Raw genomic sequence first — 24,742 nt, forward strand, 5'->3', positions numbered from 1 at the left:
CATGTTTGTTTAGCTGTTAGTCACAGGCCACAGCGCTAGTGTCTGATATTCTTACTACACAGCGGCATCGCCGTTATAGCCGGCCGAGAACGCGCAACGTTATTACCAGAATAAAATAAATAAATAAAAATCTTTAATTTTCCCGAATTTCGATTATGGAAATGTACTCAAAATGCCCATCCCTAGTTAGAATCATACATTGATCTGATGATGATACATCAGCCACATGTGCTTTTAAATATCAGAAACATAGCCAGTCGTCATCCATCTCCGACATGATGCATCTGAGACCACAGCTACAGAGAAATAGGCTGGACAATCTGACATAAGATGGAAAAGTCAGACCTGCTCTCAGTCACTAGACTGAGAGCAGGTCTGAGAGCAGGTCACGTGGAGGCTGGGTTTACCCAGGCTAGCCTAGGCTACTCATTCAAGAAATGTCTTTCAACAGTGCAAACAGCAATTTTACATAGCTATTCTTTAGAATAGACAGACCTGCAAGAGTTTACATCATTAGTGCAAAACATTTTAGATTTCAGATGAAATCTTCTGAATAAAATGACAATTAGGCTATTGAAAAGTATGGATTAGACTGAGGATATCTCTGATTACTGTAACAAGTCTTACACCTGCAATAGCCTACTGTTGTAAGCAGGGTTTGTAGGCTACAGCTTTTAAGAGTAATTCAATCACTTTCAAGGTACCTAAACCAGGCTCTCGAAGCCTTATGACATCTAAATATATTGACAATGTGAAAAAACAATGGCATTGTGATGCCTGGTGAGTGAGGAACTTGTTTTGAGTGCTCCCTGTGTCCTGCGCGCAATATTTTTTTCCCCATGATGGCGAAGGCTAGGCGAAGGCATGACCCGCCCCTCTCTGCCTCTGATTGGCTGACACTGTCCACAGCCTCTCGCTAGGCTGCTGTAACATGACACCGGGCTGGTGTCACCGGCTACATAGGGGGAGAGGCAGCGGTGCCATTGCCAGCAGACGAGACTCCTTTGTGGAGTTTACTCGCTCAAATAGCTTTGTACTACAGTGTCTCTCGAATACGGGACAAAGCGCGTCCCGTGTCAGTTCAATACGGAACACGTCTTTTTGTTTACAAATACTAGGGATGGGCATTTCTAGCAAAAACACTATTCGAAATTCACTGGCCAAAGTCGACTTTTAATCGAAATTCGAAAATAATAAAAAAAAATGTAAAAAAAAAAAAAATGTTTTTTTTTTTTTTTTTTTGTGAGTGAAATGTTGCATTGTCTCCGCTGATTCTAAGTATAGTCGAATCGCTTGGTTTGAGCAAGTAAAACAATTTTTATAAGCATTTTAAGCAAGGTTTATGGAAAAATGAATGGCGGATGAAATCCCATGAAGAGGGAGAGGTTGCTTATAAAAATTGTTTTACTTGCTCAAACCAAGCGATTCGACTATACTTAGAATCAGGGGAGACAATGCAACATTTCACTCACCAAAAAAAAAAAAAAAAAAAAAAAAAAAAAAAAATTCAATAAACGAATTTCGACTATCAATAATAAAAGTCGACCTTGATAATAACAACGATTATTCGAAAATTCGAAATTCGATGCCCATCCCTAACAAATATGGGACGATTCCGTATTTTAAGGGACGGTTGGCAACCCTAGGGATATGGGTGGTGTTGTTGGGGGGGGGGGGGGGGGGGTGCCATAGGGATAGGAAGTTGGTAGAGAGTCGGGATTCAAGGGGTGGGTGGGATTAGTACTGTAGCTAGGGGGGTATGGGTGGAGTTAGCACCATGGTCTAAATTAGGGTTTGTGCTTGTTCTTTGGAAGAGGTCAACTTCCTCTGGCCAATTTTAATGGGTGGAAGTGCAGACTGTCTATGGAACATTCAAAGATTGTGGAAAAGATAGACTGGCTTGACGGACTACTTGTTCTGCCTACAAATCTGACAAAGCCACTCACCTGATGAGCCGCATGCTCCTTTATAAGAACCTTGTTGTCCGAGTCCCAGAACTTGACCGTCCCGTCATTAGAGGAACTGACACACATGTGAGTCTGGCCCGCATGGTGGCAGAAGGAAAAGCTGGATACTGTATCTCTGTGGCCCACCAGTTCACCTGACACAGAGATTTAGACATCAATATTTTTCATCCATATTCTGATCTGCTCATCCCAACATTTCATTGAACCTATATCATGCTTATTGAGTAGCAGTGTGGTACCTTAACCTGACGCTGCCAGATGGACGGTTTAGCTCCACATTCACTAAACCAGTCGATCTGGGAATGCAGTAACCCGACCCGCTGACGGAGGCGGCCACTTTTTCCAAGCTACTTGTCAGATGATTGGATGACCTATCTGTCTATCACCGCTGGTGCGTGTTAACTTCAACCAATCAGATCGCCATGCCGCTGACGTAACGTTTGCGACCGGGGTATGAACCTGTTGAAATGTTTGTTGCTAATTAGCGGCTAACAGCAGCCAGGAGTGTTTGGCTACGGCAGCGAATTGACGAGTGGCCGTCCCTTGCGCTATTAATAGTTAATTGATGAAAACAGAGCGCAGTGCCACGTGTGTTTATTTACTATGCTGCCTCGCTATCTCCGTATAAGAACGTAAAGCGCTTTTGCGCAGCTTTGTGTCTGTGTTTTGTGGAAGCTAATGTAGGCTAACATGTGCTCCGGCTAGAGTGATGTGGGCTGGGGCCAGAGTTATGATTATTGCACGGGAATTTCCACAAACTAACGGATGAGCGATTCATAATTGGATTGGATTAATAAACATTTTGATATCTTGGAAATGCTGTCCAGTTGAGAAACAACTTCCGCGGCGGCAGCCATGTTGACGAGTGAAAAGAACTACAAAGACCATTGCCCGCCTAAAGCTGCCGCTGATTCGTCAAGCCGGCCATGGTTCGACCAATCATCCTAACTGCCTGTGCATGACAAGATGGATTACGTCGAGAGAATCTCTTTTGATCTCGCGAGGTTATCCATCTTGCAAGCAAGGTTAGTGGTACCTAGCCCTGTTCAGAACTGTGTGGAGGGGAGATGATGACGTCATATGCCCGAAAAACAGTTCTGAAAGGGGCATCTAAGTGAGCAACAATCTCCCACAATTGGACTTCCGGTTTAGCGATTTTAACCCTAACCCTAACCCTGAACCTAACCCTAAAACAACCGCACCCTACAATTGTTGCTGGCTTTATCCTGGTGAAAGGATCTATGTGGTACCACAGTAAGTGATGAAGCGAAATGAGTACAATACAGCGGTATGTCTTTTGTTCTGTTAAGTCAAGTCAAGTCAAGTCAAGTTTATTTATATAGCCCTAATTCACAAGCATGTCTCAGAGGGCTTCACAGAAAATATGTCTAGCTAATTCTAGCTGACACAACGGTAGCAAGAATATACAGAATAAAGATAACATTTTGAACAATTGGTAGAGAAATATAGAAAATATAGAAATGAAGGATAGAGCAGAGGAGAGAGCAGGAGAAGGGAGGCGAGCAGGGGGAATGTGAGAGAGTGATGGGGTGGGGAGGGAATGGGAAATGTTGGAGGGTATAGGAGGTGGGGAAGGAGCAAGAGGAGAGAGCAGGAGAGGGGAAAGGGGGTGTGTGTGGGGGAGAAGAGAGCATGGGGAGGGAGGAGGTGGGGAGAGAATGGGAAATGTGGGGGAGGAGAGAGCGTATGGAAGAGTATGGGAGTATAGAGGAGTATGGGAGACTATATGGAGAGAACAGGGAAAGGAGGGCTAGCTGACACAACATTAACAAATTACAGTAGTAATAATAACACATCGAACAATTATATGATAGAGAAATATAGACACACATCTTGCAAATGGACATATGTCGATTTCTTAGCAACCAAACTATGCCTAATTTAATTGGCTGCAAGCCTTTAGTAGTGAGTCCCTTTGCCAAATAAACACATGTTCACATATAGAGCTTATGGGTGCCTCGCTTTAGGGAAGAATGGGTGCCATGCTTTAAATAGTGGCAGAATATTGGAGGGGATAGAATGGGTGCCATGCTTTGGAGTGGAATGTGTACTATGCTTTAGAGTAGTGGGGGAAGGGGGGAAGAGGAGAGAGCAGGAGAGTGGAGGAGGGAGGGAGAGCGGGGGGATGTGGGGGACGAGAGGGCAGGGAGAGGGAGGAGGTGGGGAGAAAATGGGAAATGTGGGAGAGGAGAGAACAGAGAAGGAGAGGTGGGAGGGTGCAGGGGAGGGAGAGCAGGGGGAATGTGAGAGAGGGGAGAGCAGGAAGTGGCAGGGAATGGGGAAAAATTGGGGAGAAGGAGAAGAAGGAGAAGGAGCAGAGGAGGGGAGAAAGAGGAGAGAGCAGGAGAAGGGAGGGGGGAGAGCAGTGGGATGTGGGGGAGGTAAGAGCATGGAAAGAGAGGAGGTGGGGGGGAATGGGAAATGTGGGAGAGGAGAGAACAGGAAGGGAGAAGAGGGGAAGGAGCGTCAAGCTAACTGCAACAAAACGTATTTGTTGCAGTTAGCTTGACGTCTCTTTCCTCGATTAATTGTCTGATGCAAAGCTTCTGTATTGGCTTAAAAGACGTGAGATTGTGAATCTGCAATGTTTCTACAAGAACTTCTTCAAAAAGTTTGTTCGGTACGTCCATCTTTTGTTTTGTTGTTTGCCGTTCTGATACTTGTGTCAAATTGTCAAGTTAACGTAAAAGTTGACGAGCTAGAAACGCTGCCCTTCCTGTCTAGGGCGGGCTCTAGGCCGGAAGCAGGTAGGGTGACAAAATCAATTGTGAACGGAAGCCAGGCTCTTTCTTGCCGAGAAGAGCCTGGTGACTCGAGGTTTGGGGGGGGGGGGACTACTATCCTACTCTAGACATTAACCAGAGCTAACTGCGACATAGGGGATCTAGCTAATCTACAGCCTAGTCTGGCCTGTCCTATACTGCTCTAGTCTGATTTTTGCCTGAACACTATAACAGGTCAGCCTATAGTTAGGCTGTAGGTAATTCTGTTCTCTCCTCTCTCTCCACACTTGTCCTCTCCACTCTTCTCTGCTCGCTCACTCTCTTCTCCCTCCCTTATTTGCCCATCCCTCTCTTCTCTTCTTTGCTTGTTTTTATACTTTATATACAATTGTTCGATTCTGTTTATTGATAGTGCTTAGCTAGATTAACTAGGCACATTATCTGTAAAGCCCTCTGAGACATGCTTGTTAAATAAGGCTATAGCCTACAAATAAACTTGACTGACTCCTCCACAGCTGAGAACAGAAACTCACCCACAACCCTGCATGAAGCGGCGGAGACGTCCACCAGGTAGATGATATTCTTGGCTCCAAAGCCCAGTAAACCGGCGCCGGTGACGTCACTGCACCGGGAGCAGTACCAGTTCGGAGAGGCGGGGAGGGAGCGCACGTGCATGGCAGCTGGACGGTTAACGTTTAACGATAGTCTAAATAGAAACCTGAACTAAAGTTATCACATGTCAACTGCACCATCCATGCTGTTTCGTAGCGAATACATCGACTGCCGTATGGGTTCGGAGAGGTGTCGTAAATACCGGCCGTGCCAGACTACGGAATCCCACTTGGAACAAATCATGTCATGTTGCTTGCGGTCTGACTTAACAGATACGTGCATATTCCGCATTTTAACAGTTTAATTGTCTCTGATGCGTTTTAGTGCCAAGGTAGACAAAGCGCATAGGCTAGTATGTAAAGAAGAGTAAAAACGACAGCTGATAGTGCAATAACCAAGACTACCGTAAAGCACACATACTCGTCGCAAAAACATGCAACATGGCGGCCGCTGTGACAGGGCATGGTAAAGATAAACGTTGTTCTCCAAAATAGCCGCTATACTTCATTATTTGTCTCTGGTTTTAGTGTAATTTATGTATTTATTCTTGCTTTCAGGGCTTTCGTTCCTTAGGAATCTAACCGGACAGTTATACTCACGGTAAGTAACGTTAAAGTCTGTTGTCTTTATCACATCGGTGTCAACCTAAGGACAAATCAGACTGACAGCGGATACGCTGTAACGGAACGGGCCAACATAATGCTAGTTTCTAAATTACGACAAACCAAATAAATTATATCCCAAGTTACATTTCTGTCGTGCAACCCCATGTAATGCTGCGCTCAGTTGCTCCTCGCAAGGTCCTTATATATATATATATGTGTGTGTGTGTGTGTGTGTGTGTGTGTGTGTGTGTGTGTGTGTGTGTGTGTGTGTGTGTGTGTGTGTGTGTGTGTGTGTGCACAGCAAAATCGTCCATAACAACAATAATAATGTCACCTTGTTGCTCCGAATCTGTGGAATCCCCTTCCACTTGCCTTACGATCTGCTTCCTCTATTGACATCTTCAAAAAGCAGCTAAACTAATCTGTACAGTCAGGCCTTTGTTTAGCCTCTTGTGTATCTCTGTGTCTTGTTTGTGTCTTTTTATTATTCATTGCACTTGTTTTAACTATTGTTTTAACTGTAGCCTATATGTTGACTATGTGAAGTACTTTGTGACTTTGCTCTGTGAAAGGTGCTATATAAATAAACTTTATTTACTGCTTATTATTTATTTATTTATTGCTCCTAGTTCTAGGAAGGTTCCTAGTAGAGGATGGGTCAAATGCAGAGGATGAATTTCCCCACGGGGATAAATAAAGGATAACTTCACTTCACTTTACCTCTGTACAGGTTGCTGGGTGGCAGTGGAGCGCAGCAGGTGTCCTGCCTCCACAGCAGCGCCACACTGCAAACCAAGAACTGGGACAGGAGGAACAAACAGATGTTTCCGCCTCAGCTACCGGATGAGCCGCGCAGACCAGCAGTGAGTCAGTTACCCGGTAGCAACGTAAATCACACAGTGATGGCATGAATTGTTAGATATAACCTGCAGAAAACTGAGAATTGGTGAATTAAAAAAGTAGTGATGTTGGTAATATTAGGGATGGGACAATATTCTTATCTTACAATGTGATTCAATAAGAGATGGGGTTCAGGATTCGATCAGAATCAGAAAGACTTTAATGATCCCCGGTGGGAAATTGGGACAAGAACTTATTGTATTTACTGAACAGTACAAGTACATCCAAACTAATTTCAGGGTTCGTACGGTCATGAAAAACCTGGAAAAGTCCAATTTAAAATACAATTCCCATGCCCTGGGAAAGTTATAGATAAAAGTTTGGGAAAAGTCATGGAAATTTGATTAATAAATATTTTCATGTTGTTCATTTTTTACACTGAGTTTACAATAATTTATCTTTGGTCGGTTCCCAAACTTTTTTATCTTGGGACCGAAAAGATAAATGTTATGTCTTCCTGGGACCCAAAAAAACATACTGTAATGAGTTACCATGACGACCAGTTGGGGACCCACCCCCCACGGGTCCGCGACCCAAATTAGGTCCCGACCCATAGTTTGGGAAACACTAAGAAACAGTGGTGGCTGGTGAGCTTGGAAACAGGGGAGGAAGCTAGTGCGGCGACCGAAGGTGGCCGAAAAAAATTTGGGCTTTTTTTTTTCACGTGTGCGCGCGCTAGGGCTGGGTCGGTTTGAAAATTTTAAAACCGGTTCGATATTGCCGTCTAAACCGGATCGAACCGGTATACCGATTTTTTTTGTAATAATTTTTTTTTTTTTTTTTTTTTTTTTTTTAAGCAGGGCTCCCGAGTGTGGCCCATAACTGTCTGTAGTGCAACTTCAGTCCACCTGATAGCGATAATACACCTCTAAGCTGGTATTGTCAACCAGCAATGATACTGAATAAAAAGAAGCAGGACACCTGTGTAACAAACACACCCTGTATTTATTTATCATAACTATTCAGCTCAACTTTTCTTCTAAACATCAAAATAATAAATGAAATAAGACTTCTGCCTATAGTGCAACTTGAGAAAATGCTAATAAAAACACAAGCAGTGCAATCAGAATGGATTGGCTTACAGCTGAGCTGCCTTATAAACTTCAAAACTCACAAATTCACACAATATAGGGCCTAGGCATGGGTCGGTTTGAACATTTTGAAACCGGTTCGATATTCCCCCAAAAAACATATAAAAGCGGCTGCAGTTGGTGGCGATAATGCACCTCTAAGCTGGTATGCTGCCAACCAGCACGAACACTGAATACAAATAAGCAGAACCTTTTAACTGTAACAACACACTGTTTTTATTTCTCATAACTATTCAGCTTAACTTTTCTTCAAACATCAACATAATAAACAAAATAAGACTTTTGCCTACTAGTGCAACTTGAGAAGAGGCTAATACGAACAATAGTGCAATCAGAATGGACTGGCAAAAAAAAAAAAAAAAAATTTTTTTTTTTTTTTTTAAGGTTTTTTCGGTTTGCACGTGATCAAACCGGTTTGGGCTCGTATACCGAACCGAACCGGTAAAACCGGAAATCGACCCATGCCTAGCGCGCGCGCGTGCGCGCATGTGTGTGTGTGTATTTGCCATGTTTCCCATGCTGTCAAGCCTCTTAGCTTTCCACCCAGTGAGGAGCATTGCATTAGCACCCAGTGAGAGGACTACAGGACGGAACAGCACCTGGCACCTGAGGCGGTCCCAGGGAAAATATGACGTGTGCTCTGCTGCTGATACTCTCACCCACAAGCAGTTTTTTCCCAAAACGCCCAAATCTCATTTTAAATTAGCATTAGGATTAGACTGTTGTGATGTCATTATTCAGTTTTAACCATCAATAATTGTTCCTTTTCTCATTATTTCATTTCTCAGAGTAAATACTGTATATTTATTTCGAGATTTTTGTCAATTATTTGTGCTGTTATGGTTATAATTAGCCTAGTTACTCACTTCTACACTATCTTAGATTGTGTTACTTATGGATGGCATGGAATTATAGTGAAAATAGATTATCCCCCCTTTTTGCTGGGGACCCCACTTTGAAAACCACTGGCTTAGGCTAGAACTGTTGCGAGAAGGTTTCAGGATTTATCTCTATGCATTAGGCTGTGATTACCGGTACTATTTATATAAATCTATTTATTCACATAGATTCATGATATATTATGGTATACAGCCTACCTGTGACATCAATGTTTTGATTCATCCTATGATGTCTCACACTCAGGTGTGCTTTCACAAGACAGGTGTTGTCCATTCAATCAGCTAACCTGTCTTTATAATGGCTGTCTTGCACTGTTTGTATGATACTTGACAAAGTCTATGGCCGAAACTGTTGTCAAATAGCGTTAAATTACACTTAATTGCATCTGGAACGAGAGTGTGTCTTCATGTGCACAGTGCTGCACTACTCATTTAGTTATCAACTTTGGAGCGTTATTTACCCCCCCTTCCCGACATCCTAGGTTGACATGCTTCATCCCAATCGATTCCTTATTTCTTCTACTTTCATATGATATAAAGATCACCACTCAAGCTTTAAAATTGAGCCCGCTGTCAGCTATCGATTTACAGGCCAAATTCAGTTAAAAAATTTGTGAATTTAAGCTTCGCGGGTTTTAGTATAAGAAATTACAGGATGAAACTTCAATACGACAAAAATAGCGCTGCTCGGTGAACCATTTCCACGCCGAATTTAATAGAAGGTTCGGATAACTTGAAATCAATTGACTTACTTGAATATCCGTGCTGTCTGTAGGGGAAACGCTGCAGTCGAGACGTTGCAAATATTCCAGTTTTCTGACATTGCAAAAAGCCCGTATCGCGCAGCTCAAGTCTCCCCGCAACTCGAAACTCGTTTTGGTGGTAATCCAATATCAACGACTGTCTGGCTTGTGAACACTTACTGATTGATAAAAAAGTAAATAAAAATAAGAGGGAAATATGATATGCTGCTACTGTCTCAGTAAATCCTTCCTGTCAGGTCAAGCAGTGGATTTCACCTCCTTGATTCAGCGTGACCACAGACCAGCCAGTGGAACAACGTTGCTGATTTTCAGACGTATTCAGCATTGGACAATACAGAATGTCAATCAATGTCAAGCAATCTATCAATCAAACAACAACCAATTAGGGTTTCACCTGGTTTCACGGGCTAAGGGAGAGCTCCCCTCCTCCTCAATCTGATTCGTTGGAAAACACATCACTCTCACTGTTTTCTGTGAATTGCAAGTCTTTTTCAACCAATCTTATTTTTTCATTAGATAAATTACCAAATAAATCAAGCCCACAGGGCGGGTGTTTTTTAATCCCCTCCCCCATGCTGGGACCAGGGCCAGAGTGACTCGTCTGCATGGAGCTATATAATGAATGAAAAAATGAGCGTCTGCACATAAGAAAAAACACATTTGATTGATATTTTATTATAAAAAAAAATATGAAAAATGAAAAATATAAAAATAAAAATAAAAAATATATTTTTTTAATATATTTTTTTTTTATATAAAATCCCCAATCTAATAGAGGAGGACCATCCTCCTATGCCTCACTGAAAAAAACTCCTCTGCTAAGAAATAATCAGTTTCACAAGCAGGCACGCGCTCACTAACGTTACGTTACCTGAAATCTAGTTTGGTGGTGGCCTGACACAGTTCCATAAACTCGGTGAGGGAGGTAGGCAGACTAGCCGCTTGGTTAATGAAGAAATAGGCTGCATGCCTACATCATGTCATGGGCAACTGCAACAGACCGCCCGGGCCAAACAAAATGCAGATTGTGTTGCCGCAAAACATTCAATATTTTCAACATGAGAGAGGCGGCGGCATTAACGAGCCACGCGCAAATGAAGCAAACATGAAAGGCGCTGCTGCTCGTCAACGTAACGTTAGTGCAACTCCCATCACTGGACTGGAATGGGTTTCTTACCACAGCAAGGGAACTGCTATCACCGAGCAGCACGTCTCTCTCTCGTCAGCTACAGTACCAAGCAGGCAGAGTGACCGAAAAATTAAGTCTGAACTGTGGAGGCAACGCGACATTGGCCGCTGACAGCGGCTAATTATTATTATTATTTAACTTGTTCAAAGATGCCAGCCTGCTACTTCAAGTGTGTGTGTGTCTGTGTTCACATCACAAGTCAAACCAACTCGGCCTCTGTGTTGTGAAGGGGGGGCACTTTGGAGTCAGACATAGAAATGCAACTGATAGAATGTGCACTGCATGTAGCGCGATTCTAACGATCTGTCTAGAAAGGCAGATCGTGGAGCCATTCTTATCGTTAACGATCTAAGATCGTCATATCGCCCACCTCTAGGTCAAGTGTCTCATTTGTGATTATTACAGCAGAATGAAATTGAGCTAATCTGACCATTATTGTTTCTGACCCACCATACGCATTGTCACATTTTTGTATTTTATAAAATAATACTGTGACTGTTGTTGCTGAAATTCCTCATCTACAGTACCTATTGTATGTGCATTGTGGCTGTAATGTAACATAGAGGTATGTCATGGTCAGTGTTACTGGTCATGAGTTCTCCATCAGCCAAGCTCTTCAGCCAGCAGTGAAGGTCTGATTGCATCGCTGTGTCCCACAGGAGATCCATCACTGCAGGAGGCAGATCAAGTACAGCAAAGACAAGATGTGGTACCTGGCCAAACTGGTGAGATGTACAGCATGCAGCAAACCCAATGATGAGCAATAAATGAGTCCCCTGTAAAATGTTGACTGATGTAAAGTCTTTCCCCAAAACATGCCCATTTTGAGTCCTCAAATTTCACTAAACAAGACCTTGAGAAAGTAATTGGAAACTCTTCGAATTTGAGTGTGGAAATGGTTGATTCAGTTGTTTGTTCCCATCCGCAGATCCGGGGGATGAGCATTGATCAGGCCATCGCACAGCTGGAGTTCAATGACAAGAAGGGGGCTAAGATCATGAAAGAGGTCGGTGTTTGGCCCCTCAGGGTGATCTACTGTCTGTGTGTGTTTAATATTAAATACAAAAACTCAATCACCTAATGGAGGGGAAGATGGACTGATTGAGGATAGAGAGGAGAAAATGCCAGTTTCCAGCAGTAGGAAAGATGTTAAAACAAATAGTAATGGGACAAACCATGGAGGAAGACGTTTGATTCTTACCCTGCTCGACACTAGGGCTGTGAATCTTCACTGGCCTCATGATTCAATTCGATTACGATTCATGTGTCTTCGATTTGATTCGAAGTATTGCAACTCCAAGTGTCACATCCTCAATTTTCTATTTTAAGGTATTACTGTACATGGCTACTTTTTCATCAATTAATACAAGAAACTTAGAAAGTGCTTTAAAATCTGAATGTCAACATAAATTTAAACATAAACGATTCAACGATTCATCTGTCAATGATTCGATTCACACATCTGTATCGTGATGCATCGATTAAACCAGTGGTTCCCAACCACTGAGCCGCGGACCGGTACCGGGCCGCAACGCATTTGGTACCGGGCCACGAGCCCGGTCAAAAAAAAAAAAAGTACAAAAGTAAAAAAAACGTCAACTTGAAACTGTTTCAACTACCACACAGCCTATAATATTATAGCCTGTTTATTAAAAAATTATTATTATTATTATTAAAATTGACAACGGGACTTTTTTTTCCATCTATCTACCGGTCCGCGGCACAAAAAAGGTTGGGAACCCCTGGATTAAACAATTCATTTTGACACCCCTACTGGACACGTAGAAATACATCAACAGGAATGCCATCAGAGTGCTAGTGTTCTCACATTCCTGGAAACCTGAAAAAGTAATGACATTTTAAAATCTTATTTTCCAGGTCTGGAGAAGTTATTAAAAAATATAAAAGGTAGAAAAGTTTAGGAAAAGTCATGAAATAAAGAAAAAAAACATTGCATGGATGCATAACTGGGACGTATCCTCAGTGATGTACCCTGGGGTCATAGGATGTTTCGGGTCTCGCAACATCATACACCCTCGCCCAGGTGACCCAGCCGGGGCTGGCCAAGCCCCAACTTACGTCCCAGTAGCTACCCACGGTCAGCCCTATAGGGAGGGTCGAAGGTGGTCACGTGGTCACGTGGTCAGGGCCACTCAATCCGCTGCTCCGGAACTACTCTGCTGGGACCGGGGGAGGGGGAGGGCTCTGGTACATGGAGGGACCAGGCTCTGTGGGTTGCCACCCGGCCGGGTTCCTCCCTCGTCTCACCAGGTCTACGACCTGTGCACTGCACCAGACTCCCCCGCTCCAAACATCTCATTCCGAGGTGATGGTATCTTAGTGGACACCATGCAGTACCAGTACTTGGTGGCACTGCAGTCTCCACTTGCGGCTTGAATGGCCCTCCTAAAAGGCCTCTCGTGGGTTGTTGGGCTTCTTCCTCACGGAAGACGCAGGCTGGGGAGCTAACCCATACTGCTACCCGGGTGCCGTCCCTGTTAATAGTATTGTTTGAAGTTATACCGGTATTTAATTTTTTTCTTGAATAATGTCAATCAAATCCCATGAAAAGCTGTGACTGAAAATATTGCTAGTTGAAGACTGTTTTTGTTGTTGTACAAAGTACAAGCACTTTGCTCAGTACTGTAGTTATGATGAGAGAACAGTCTCTCATGCTGCCTGTTTAGTTTTGACCCTGCTTTGGTCTTCTCCTCATGGCTCTTGTTTACAGGTCCTTCTGGAAGCGCAGGAGATGGCGGTCAGGAGTCACAATGTGGAGTACAAGTCCAACCTGTATATAGGTGAGTCAGCAGCACTGATGTGTGCTCTCCTTTTAAAATGCTGTTGCTTCAATGAACCTTTCATAGGGCCCTTTCACACCTAAAAGTCCGGACCAAGGTCCGAACCAAACTCATGTTGTTGTTACATTGTATACATTTGGTCCAGTAAGGTTCGCTTTCACACTGCAATGATCCCAGCGGACCAGTGGACTTTAACATGACAGACCTACGTCCTGTCGTCATCACCTGCGTGGGCTGCGTCTCCACTAATTGGCTTGTGGATGAGCGTGCGTCTGACGTCAGCGTCCCGGAAGCGTCTGCTCCAAGGAATTTGCTCCTTGTTTACACCTATTTATTTATGTTGATGGTTTACACCAGGTTTACACACCACAATGAATGAACAGATCAAACTGCTGTTCTTAAATTTGTGCCGTTTTAATAATAAAAAATACCAAGTCCACTCAACTCATTGAGTGCCAGCCACTTTTGGAGAACGACGCTCCCAGTGCCAGAGTTTCAGAGCGTTTTCAGTGATTTCTCGAGGCCCACAGAATATTGTGATATTACTATGTAAACACCGAACACGCAAAAAGAACAAGGAGACTCTATTGTATCATCAGCAAAAAAAAGTTTATTGATACCATTTTCCGTTCTTTAGTTATGAGCCGGAGAAGATAGGTTGTTTTCAGCGTTTTCAGGCATTTCAAATTATAAGCTGAGATATTCAGCCTTTTGTGAAATGAAGCATTTCAAGCACATTCACTGACTCTAGCTAATATTTTCCACTTAACGTGAGAGACGCGCCGCCGGCATTAACCCATTGATACCGGATGCAGCATTTGCGTGTATATCCCTTTGACACCGACGGCAACAGGCGTGTCCTTTTACCTTTCATCCCGGCTGCAACACAGACGCGTAGTACGTGTATATTAGTCTGGGCACCTTCCACCCCGCTTTTTGTCATGGGGCGTAAACCACGGAACCAGAATGAACACCGGAAGGCAGTGCGCCAAAAAACGTCTTTGTTGCCGTTAGCTTGACGTCTCTTGGCTCGATTAATTGTCTGATGCAAAGCTTCTGTATTGGCTTAAAAGACGTGAGATTGTGAATCCGCAATGTTTCTAAAAGAACTTCTTGAAAAACTTCGTTCGGTACGTCCATCTTTTGTTTTGTTGTTTGCCGTTCTGATACTTGTGACAAATTGTCAAGTTAACGTAAAAGTTGACGAGCTAGAAACGCTGCCCATCCGGTCTAGGGCGGGCTCTAGGCCGGAACCAGGTAGGGTGACAAAATCAATTGTGAGCGGAAGCCAGGCTCTTTCTCGCCGAGAAGAGCCTGGTGACGCGAGGTTACGTGTATATCATTGTTTCAAGACATGTGACCGATGAAATGCATCATGATTCGCTGAAATAGACGTGGCGGCGGTGAAATGCATTGTGGCTTTTGTAGTTTTTTCTTTTTCTTTTTGCCTCGACGGTGTGGACAGTTTTCCAAAGCTGCACTACGTGGCAAATCAAGGAAGCGCCGGCATTCGGGCAATACTTCCCAAACAACTCTAGTTATTAGAGAATGAAATTAATGCTGCTGACGTAATTTCAGATGTATTTATCTCATTTTCCAATCTGCAATAGCCTCAAGGTTTTACTGCACGTTCTTCTGCTGCACAGTGGCAATTCTGCATGGCCGCCTCAGACAGTAAGCTAAGTTAATGCTAACGCTAAGTGATGAACTGAACGGAGTATGACTTACTTTGAGGACGAAGACATCAATGAATAAGAAGATTCCACACCCAGATTATGATGTGACTGTTGACACGCTAGCCAAGGCTCATTGGGTGAGTGACATTTTGGCGAATTTGCCGTATTTCAAGACGACTGCAAAACAGAGATCGCTAACGTTACTTGTGCTGCAGTAATTGTCAAGGGTTCAACAAAACCTATTTCCTCAGCCTGTGTAGTAGCTATCAGCATGAAATAAAAAGCATTTGAGAGCTTAACCCCGTCGCTTTTTATTTGGTAAAATGCATTAGAATATTTTTATTTTTATTAAAGATAAAAAAAAATGTTTTAATGAACATTAGAGCAAATATAATACGAAAAGCCAAAGGGTTAAGCTCTCAAATGCTTTTTATTTTATGTTTCTATGTGCTACAGAGCCTGAGATATGAAGGCTTTAGTGAACGCCGACCGCTCTGTCAAGTTGAGCACAAAACGTCAGGTTTACAGGGGGTGTTTACAGTACAAACGTGCAGTAGGTTTAGAGTGCCACTCTAGAGAACGCGCTTAGGTATCAATGGGTTAAACGAGCGCACCCAGTTCAGACTCAGAGAAGCCTCCCCTCCCCCTCCCCCGCTCTAGTGCTTCTCTGCACTGGGGTGCGCTTGTTTAATTGCGCCGGGGCATCCCCCGTGCATGAGAAGTCAGTTATTTTGTTGTGAAAACTTTTAAGACAAAGAAGAAACTTCACGTTCTTTCCTGTTTTCAACCCAAAGTGAGTACAAGTCTTCAACTGTGAATTTAACTCGCCTGTTTCCAAAGTGAAAGTTGAAGTTGATACAGCACTAGCAATATTGAACGGCGCAAAACAAATAGGCTAACGTTAACGTTACAGATCCTGACCAACAACGTTACGTGTGTGTGTGTGTTGAATTGAACTAGCTGGCAGAAAAGTGACAGAATTACTGGCGGATATAACGTTGGATTCGCGTGGGCTTTTGAACCTAATAAGAGAGAGTTGAGGAGACTGGAGAGAGTTGAGAGAGAAATACAGCAGCAGCTAGCTACTGCTAGCTGTTACAGCAGTAGCTGCTGCTGCTGCCACTGCTTGAGTCGCGTGGCTCTGTGCAGGAGTAGTAGCCTGCCTGTCGGTCTCATGAAGAGCTCAGCTGTCCTGCTTTTAACGTGCATTGCAGCAGCGGATGGCGTTAATCACGATGTTTGACTTAGGGCTGGGCGATATATCGAATATACTCGATGTATCACGGCTTGTGCCACGTGAGATGTAGAAATTAGGGCTGTGGCGATTCACTTATCTCCCGATTCGATACTATCACGATTCTTGGGTGCCGATTCGATTTATATTGCGATTCTTAAGTATTGCGATTCTACGATTATTGCGATTCGATATTACGATTTATTGTGATTTTTGTTTATTTTTTTCTTTTCTTTTTTCAGTTTGTTTGCTTTTTTACACTAGATTAGAACATGGGGAAAGTTGAATCATACACTAGAGACTGTATATTATATATCATGAGTAGGGCTGGGCGATATAGTTAAAAACAGGGGCGGACTGGGATCATAATTCAGGCCGGGCATTAGATACCAAGCAGGCCAGGCCGATATGGGCCAACGCGCGTGAAATTTGGGCCGTTTGAAGCCAGATTTGGGCCGTTTGAAGTCCAATTTTACAATGAGATGCACCCACTTTATAACCTGACGCTGCCAGATCGATGAGTTTGCTTCAAATATCTGTTTCACAAACAACATCCATCTGGATTCGGCCAAGCTACATTGCTGAAGAGGGCGGTCACTTTTTTCAAGCTACTAGGCAGGTGATTGGATGGACCGTCTGTCTGTCACCGTCTGGGCTTGCCAGCGCCAACCAATCAGATCGACTTCCCTTCATGACGTAGCAGCGCCTGATCAGCTAGGACTACAATTGCTAATAGTTAGCATGGAGGTCGCAGATTTTTTGCTGTTTTTGTAAGGTGAATATTGGGTGCAACCATTGACTATTCAATTTGCCAAAAGAAAGAAGAATTACTGCAGATGTCTGACTGAGGATGAAGTGCAGGTAGGCCATTTTGCACGTTAAATGTAACTGATTGGATTAACTGATGTTACGCTAACGATAGCAACATTTGGAGGTTGGGGTGCTACGTCTGATGATTGATGATTAATGTTAACGTTAACAGCGATTCATTCATAACACATATCGTTGTTCGTTTCTTCAGGGAACTGATGACACGATATGACACCGAGTGGCACGCACCCTGGACGGCTAACGTCATGGAGACGCAACGCTCTCTAGCCTTTATGATCATGGCAACAACCAAATGCTTTGATACAATATAATGATTTAACGCTACTATTTAACTGGTGAATTTTAGCATATGTGTCAGTGGAATGGTAGATATTTACGCATGACTGGAGAATGTTATTTGCTTACTTTTGTAATAATAAACTAAACGGAGAAATGACGGCCGTGTGTGGTGTTGTTGTTACATAATCTGCTGGTCTTGAGGCACGATTGGGTCAAATGATAAGACGATGTAAATGCATAAAGATGTTGTCAGATGAATCTGCGAAAGGGAGCTGCCTGGAGCCCAGAGGACGTCAACAGAGAAGAGGAAAAACACCCTGGTTACACCATGCAGCATGTATTTGGATATAATCTCTAACTTTAAGAATGGTTCCTTGTTGATATACCGTATTCCTAGTATTGGCTCCCATGACGTTTGTTTACCCCCTATCTAAAGTACAAGTGCAAAATCTTAAGCTACCATGTTCTATCGATAAACCAATTTCTCGAATAACAGCTCCAAAATATCAGACATATAGGACTACTATATGCTAGAGCTATATTCACACTTCACAGTATAATTTATGCAAGCGGGGGAAAATATCAGATAAACTGATTGTTGTATTGTATCCTGAGATCTTTAATCTTGCCTGTATAACATAATATGTCACTCGGACACCAACGTGAGTTAACGTGGTTTATTAAACAGCAGCCAACATTCCAATCATAGCAGAATACACTTCAGCTAGCAGTAAAGGGACAATACATCACACTGATCTTTGCAGTTCTGTGTTGATTAGCTAATAATTCAGTGGCATTTTGATTAACGTTATGATTTATTTCGATTTGGAACAAAAATGATGGTTTAACAGATTGCATGTTTACTGGGCTGTGGTGAGAGTGAGAAGGGCTTTGTGTTTGTGTGACTTGCGTGAATGGCTAGCCGTTAGCCATTACAGCTAATAAATGATCCCAGCCTAGCGGTCAAGGCTATCTCCCCAAATTCTACAACAATGTCTTGTTTACTAACGTTCATAGTTGATAACATTACAGCAATACACTTACGGTTTCGTACTCACTGTAAGATCAAGTGTTTAACGTTTATGTTAGCTTATTGTTTTGAATATAATGTTTGACTAGCACACTGGAGCTAGCCTCGGTAGCCGCCGCCATGTTGAATAGTGAAAGAACTACAAACGCAGAGGCGCCTCTCGGTGGCGTCACACCCGGTCTCGCCTAAAGCCCGCCCCTAGCTCACGCTGATTGGTGCGCCTGTGTGGCGGCCGGTTTGAATGCATCTCTGAGGCCAGGGCCAGACTGAGGTGGATTGTGAATTTGTGGAACAATGCCGCCCCCGTCTGGTGGAGTCAGGCTACCCACTTTAACCCTGAAGTGTAATTATTACTTCAGACTAACTAATAAAGTAATAAAACCACTAGTAAACCAGTAGGCGGCGCCTGGCCTGCTGTTCAGTGAGTGGCCTGACTGCAAGCACCCAAAAAAAAAAAAAAAAAAAAAAATTTAATTTGCGATTATCGATTCTGGAATAAAAGATCGATCCAAAAAATCGTGACATTAAAAATCGCGATACTTAGGTGAATCGATTTTTTTCCCCCACCCCTAGTAGAAATGACTATATCGCGAACATTCCAGTATAATTGTCACGCATTGTTTATAACTTAAGCCAATGCAAAATTCACAGCTTATATGTTGCCGTCATGCCAATAAGAGTCTAAATTTAATTTTTTATGTTTTATCTGCAGACTAAGCAGCTAGGCTTTCGGTTCTATAAAAGCCATTATTTTTTGTATTGACTATTGAGTGATACACTTTACTAAAACAATCATATTATATCACAATAGTGATGTCAGATTTGCTTAGGTCAGAGCTATGGAATATTAAATCATCCATCTTTGCTCACTACATCTGCCCTTTCTTTCTTCTTTTTTACCCCAGGTGTGCATAAAATACAGGTTAAGAACTTATGGAAAAGTCATGGAAATCCATTGGTCAAAATGTGTATGAACCCTGAAGGGTTAAATTGAGCATTTATGAGAGATTTCAAAAATATCGAGATATATATCGTGTATCGCGATATAGCCGAAAAACATCGCGATATTCTTTAGAGGCCATATCGCCCAGCCCTAGTTTGACTGTGAAACAATCACGATGGGTATTTCGGGTATATCGCACAACCCTACTCGTAATACTCGAGATTAGTTCGAATTCGCCAAATGAACACCCTTGTTGTGCGCAAATTGTACCAACGCAGACAGGCAAGGAGGCGAAGACTGCAAGCCATCGTTTTTCCCTCTGTTTTCCTGTTCTGGCAACGTGACGAGTGACGAGTCAGCTGTAGCTTCCTGTAATTGGTCCGATAGTGCGAACCTTCCAATAAAATGCTTTCACACTGCACATAAGCGAACCTTGGTCCAGCTTGGTCCGGACCGAGACCACCTCTTTTGGTCGGATCAAAGACTCGGTCTTTGGTCCGCACCATGGTCTGTGGGAGGTTTCACACCTGTCATTTGGTTTGGATCAAACTGGAAAGTCCGGACCAAACGAGTTAGGTGTGAAAGCGCCCATAGACACTGCTTTTATTGTGGTTCTCTAAGGGCCCTTTCCCACCTAAAAGTCCGGACCAAGGTCCGAACCAAACTCATGTTGTTGTTACATTGTATACATTTGGTCCAGTAAGGTTCGCTTTCACACTGCAATGATCCCAGCGGACCAGCGGACTTTAACATGACAGACCTACGTCCTGTCGTCATCGCCTGCGTGGGCTGCGTCTCCACTGATTGGCTTGTGGATGAGCGTGCGTCTGACGTCAGCGTCCCGAAAGCGTCTGCTCCAAGGAATTTGCTCCTTGTTTACACCTATTTATTTATGTCAAGTCAAGTCAAGTCAAATTTTATTTATATAGCACCTTTCATACACAAAGGCAATTCAAGGTGCTTTACAAAAAAATAATCGAAAAAACAAGCAGCAAAGCAATGCACATATAAAAAACACATAAAAAACACAGCCGACAGTTTTAGTTAAAATATATACTCAAATTTCTGTTTTAAATAAGTTACAAGGCATTCTTCAGTATTATTATTACATGCACAGTCCATTTGTTGGAAATGTACAGGAATCTTTTTTTTTTAAATTACAGGCCGAGAGAGGCAGTAGTTTAGTAGCAGTTAAAAGCAAGAGTAAACATAAAGGTCTTTAGCTTGGATTTAAAAATAGGCAGAGTAGGGGCAGATCTAATGTGTTCAGGGAGTTTGTTCCAGTTATGAGAGGCATAGTGGGAGAACGCGGCTTCACCATGTTTTGATTTGGTCCTCGGGACAATTAGTAGACCAGTGCCTGAAGATGTCGATGGTTTACACCAGGTTTACACACCACAATGAATGAACAGATCAAACTGCTGTTCTTAAATTTGTGCCGTTTTAATAATAAAAAATACCAAGTCCACTTAACTCATTGAGTGCCAGCCACTTTTGGAGAACGACGCTCCCAGTGCCAGAGTTTCAGAGCGTTTTCAGTGATTTCTCGAGGCCCACAGAATATTGTGTGATATTACTATGTAAACACCGAACACGCAAAAAGAACAAAGAGACTCTATTGTATCATCAGCAAAAAAAAGTTTATTGATACCATTTTCCGTTCTTTAGTTATGAGCCGGAGAAGATAGGTTGTTTTCAGCGTTTTCAGGCATTTCAAATTATAAGCTGAGATATTCAGCCTTTTGTGAAATGAAGCATTTCAAGCACATTCACTGACTCTAGCTACGGTAATATTTTCTGATGTAGTGACGTGGTGTAGTTGTGTCCTGCCCTGCGTGCCCCACCCCCCTCCCCCCCCCTCAGCTGAAAACTCCTCCCCACACTAGTAACACACTAGCCTAGGTAAACCCAGCCACCACGTGACCTGCTCTCTCAGTTCCCAGTCACTATCGTCTAGCGAACGGGCCATTCAAATCGATTTCTGCGGCGATTGAAAGACTCGCGCAGACCCGCAGCCACCCCGCAGCCAATGAGTGACGGCGTGACTGCCAACATCAGTCCTGCCGTGATCGGCCAATCAGAGAGTGCGTCTTTGTCAATGACGTGTAACAGCTGCAGCGGCTTAGCACTACCTAGCCGTTAGCATTTGGCCTCTCTAAAGCATAGCTCCCGAGCTAGCTACTAGCTGGCTAGCTATATGGCTATGCAACTACGTGAGGAAATTCAAGTGAAAACAGCTGTTGAGGTTGAGGTCTGTTGATCAAAATAACACCTAGCGTTATCGAAATCGGATTTTAGCGGACCATACAAGCCAGGGCTTCAGAGCTGATCACCTGGACACATTTTATGGCGAAATTATCTGATAAACTTGTCTGTGCTGCTCTGTGGTGATCAGCTAATGTCTTCATAGCATTGTGATTATGATTTAATGCATTATGGAAGATAAACGCTGGTTTAACATAATTAAAATAATTCCCTACCAAACATGTAAAGTGACGCTTCTGGGCAGTAGACCATTTGGGCATAACATTATGTAATGTGACATGAGATCACCACATTTCAATAAATATAACGTTTTTGCACATTTGAATGCTGCTGGTCGTTTGTTTAATGCTGTATATATTGGATATTTAAAGCTGATACACAACACAATTGTGTTGAGGTAATTCTGCAAAGCTCAGTTAAAAATATAACATGTAACACTTTACACAATCAAATCTAACTTATTCACAGCAATACACAGTCCAGTAGTACAGTGGGCTAATTGTTTGAATTATATCGAAATATATTTGCATGGTGTAGCATGTAATGCAGATAATGTAGCTAGATACTCTGACACAGAAAGGCAGACAAGCTAGCAGCAGGGATCTTGTCACACTGATTCCAGATAAACTCCTCTGTCTAGCCAGCTATACAATATTGATCAAAATAACACCTATATCGAAATCGGATTTTAGCGGACCATACAAGCCGGGGCTTCAGAGCTGATCACCTGGACACATTTTACGGCGAAATTATCTGATAAACTTGATCTGTGCAGCTCTGTGGTGATCAGCTAATGTCTTCGCATTGTGATTATGATTTAATGCATTATGGAAGATAAACGCTGGAAGGCTGGGTAGCATTAGCTGACGTCATCCAGGCTACAGTAACATTAGGCTATTATAGTTATGAAACGCTGATTCAAACGTTACAATAATAAGACACAATAGGAGCCAGTTACCCTACTGTAGATAGAGAGTAATTTCAGACCACCAGATATCACCATATTTATGTTATTAAATGCTGTAACGTTAACGGTAATTCTCATGTGTATGGTTTATTTATAAGCATTCATTGATTGAAGCAGAGTGCTGGTCGGTTAAGTTTCTCTGTAGTCATGTCCTCTGCTCCAATCTTCGTTCGTAGTTTCTTCTGTCTCGATCTCGTCCAGCAGCTGCAGATGTCATCATTATCCACGTTATTGATTATTATTTATAAAAAAAATCTCGTGTAAATATTTTGTGAACGCACCAATAGTTAGAGAAGGAAACCTCTCTTTGCATTTTATTTTTTAATAAAAGTAGGCTACTTGTGATATCTCACGTGGTCGATCATCATTGCAAATTTATGTGAACAGCTAGGTTTAATGACAAATATGGAATATCACCCAAGGAAATACCACGGTTTAATGCCAACAGATAAACCATACAGATTTGTTGTAATTGTGAACACATAAGGGAGCAAAGACATGGTTTTCAAGTATAACACAATGGACAACTTTTATTCAAAGACAGGATTGAAAAATATAGGTCACTTGTATTCACTTCAGTAATGTCAGGTCTCAGTCGCATTCACGCTAACCTCTTAACGTCTAGCTATAGCTAGGTTACATCTGGATTATGTATAATATACAGAATTAAAAAACCTTACTTCCAACAATTAACTAGCCTGCACTAACTACTGCACAGTAACGTGTACAAATATTGAACGCAACAGTCTCGTTCTGGAGCGAACCCCTCAGCTGAATTCACGTTGGAATATGATATCAAGGCTTGATACATTTGATTGTAGCTACTCATACAGCCGTGTGGAGCTTATCTAGCTAGGTTGCATCTGGAATATGATATCAAGCCAGTAATGTAGCTAGCTAGCGTTAAATAGGTTTATCTGTAACCACGCTGAAATGTGAGGGCATTAACGTTAATATTTCTAGCTAGGTCAAACACACCTTAACGTTATGAGTGTGGCCGTTTTTGATTAACATTAAGTCCACGATCAAGTCTAGCATTTCGGTATATTCCTACCTCTTAACATCTAGCTAGCTAGGTTGGATCTGGAATATGATATCAAGGCTTGATACATTTGATTGTAGCTACTCATACAGCAGTGTGGCGCTTATCTAGCTAGGTTGCATCTGGAATATGATATCAAGCCAGTAATGTCAGGTCTCAGTCGCATTCACGCTAACCTCTTAACGTCTAGCTATAGCTAGGTTACATCTGGATTATGTATAATATACAGTATAATACTACGCTCACTACGTCATGACATTCACATTAACGCCTCCAAAAATCTACTGTAGCTAGCTAGCGTTAAATAGGTTTATCTGTAACCACGCTGAAATGTGAGGGCATTAACGTTAATATTTCAATTAGGTCAAACACACCTTACCGTTATGACTGCGGCCGTTTTTGATTAACATTAGCGTTAAGTCCATGATCAAATCTAGCATTTCGGTATATTCAGTGTGTGTGTGTGAAAAGGATGTTAGCATGCTAGCATTATTAGCACAGAATGTATACAGTCCATGGTACAACGTTAGGCCTTCAAGTCCTGAGGCGAACAGCACTGGAGGATGAAGTCTGCAGACTGGCATTCAGTGTCCAGCATAACAAGCACGCCTGTTTCCTCATCAGGTTGGCAGCAGCTGTATAGATGATGACTGTTCTTCACAGCCACAAATATCTCTCCAGATCTGCGGCCATCTGCAGCAGGGATCGAGGTTTGGGTCCGTCTAGACAGTTGTCCTGTTCCTCTTTCATTCCCTGACCACCGTCACGCGATGTTCTCTCTTCTTGTAGCTGGTTGTAACCATTTGCGTGCTAGCAGTACTGAAATGAAAAGTGTTAGCTCATGCGCTAACAACAAAGGTCGCAGAGTGATGACGCCATCTGCTGCACTGCGCATGTGCTCTG

General features: G+C 42.7%; 2 protein-coding genes across 2 annotated transcripts in view; one reads left to right on the forward strand and one right to left on the reverse strand.

Annotated features, from left to right (window-relative positions):
* Positions 1 to 5,473, reverse strand: part of gemin5 (gem (nuclear organelle) associated protein 5) — a 127,742-nt gene extending 122,269 nt beyond the window's left edge. Inside the window, exons 1-2 of the mRNA XM_083646813.1 lie at positions 5,245 to 5,473; positions 1,947 to 2,101 (exon numbers count right to left, since the gene is read on the reverse strand). Coding sequence (XP_083502939.1) covers positions 1,947 to 2,101; positions 5,245 to 5,386 — 297 coding nt within the window. The 5' untranslated portion in view covers positions 5,387 to 5,473. The remainder of the gene's footprint in view (positions 1 to 1,946; positions 2,102 to 5,244) is intronic.
* Positions 5,474 to 5,760: 287 nt separating this feature from the next.
* The window catches only part of mrpl22 (mitochondrial ribosomal protein L22), a 41,783-nt gene continuing 22,801 nt past the window's right edge, over positions 5,761 to 24,742 (forward strand). Inside the window, exons 1-6 of the mRNA XM_083656599.1 lie at positions 5,761 to 5,788; positions 5,881 to 5,923; positions 6,659 to 6,791; positions 11,431 to 11,496; positions 11,700 to 11,777; positions 13,503 to 13,572. Coding sequence (XP_083512725.1) covers positions 5,764 to 5,788; positions 5,881 to 5,923; positions 6,659 to 6,791; positions 11,431 to 11,496; positions 11,700 to 11,777; positions 13,503 to 13,572 — 415 coding nt within the window. The 5' untranslated portion in view covers positions 5,761 to 5,763. The remainder of the gene's footprint in view (positions 5,789 to 5,880; positions 5,924 to 6,658; positions 6,792 to 11,430; positions 11,497 to 11,699; positions 11,778 to 13,502; positions 13,573 to 24,742) is intronic.

Source organism: Poromitra crassiceps (assembly GCF_964638095.1).
Source record: "Poromitra crassiceps genome assembly, chromosome: 1".
NCBI lineage: Eukaryota > Metazoa > Chordata > Actinopteri > Beryciformes > Melamphaidae > Poromitra > Poromitra crassiceps.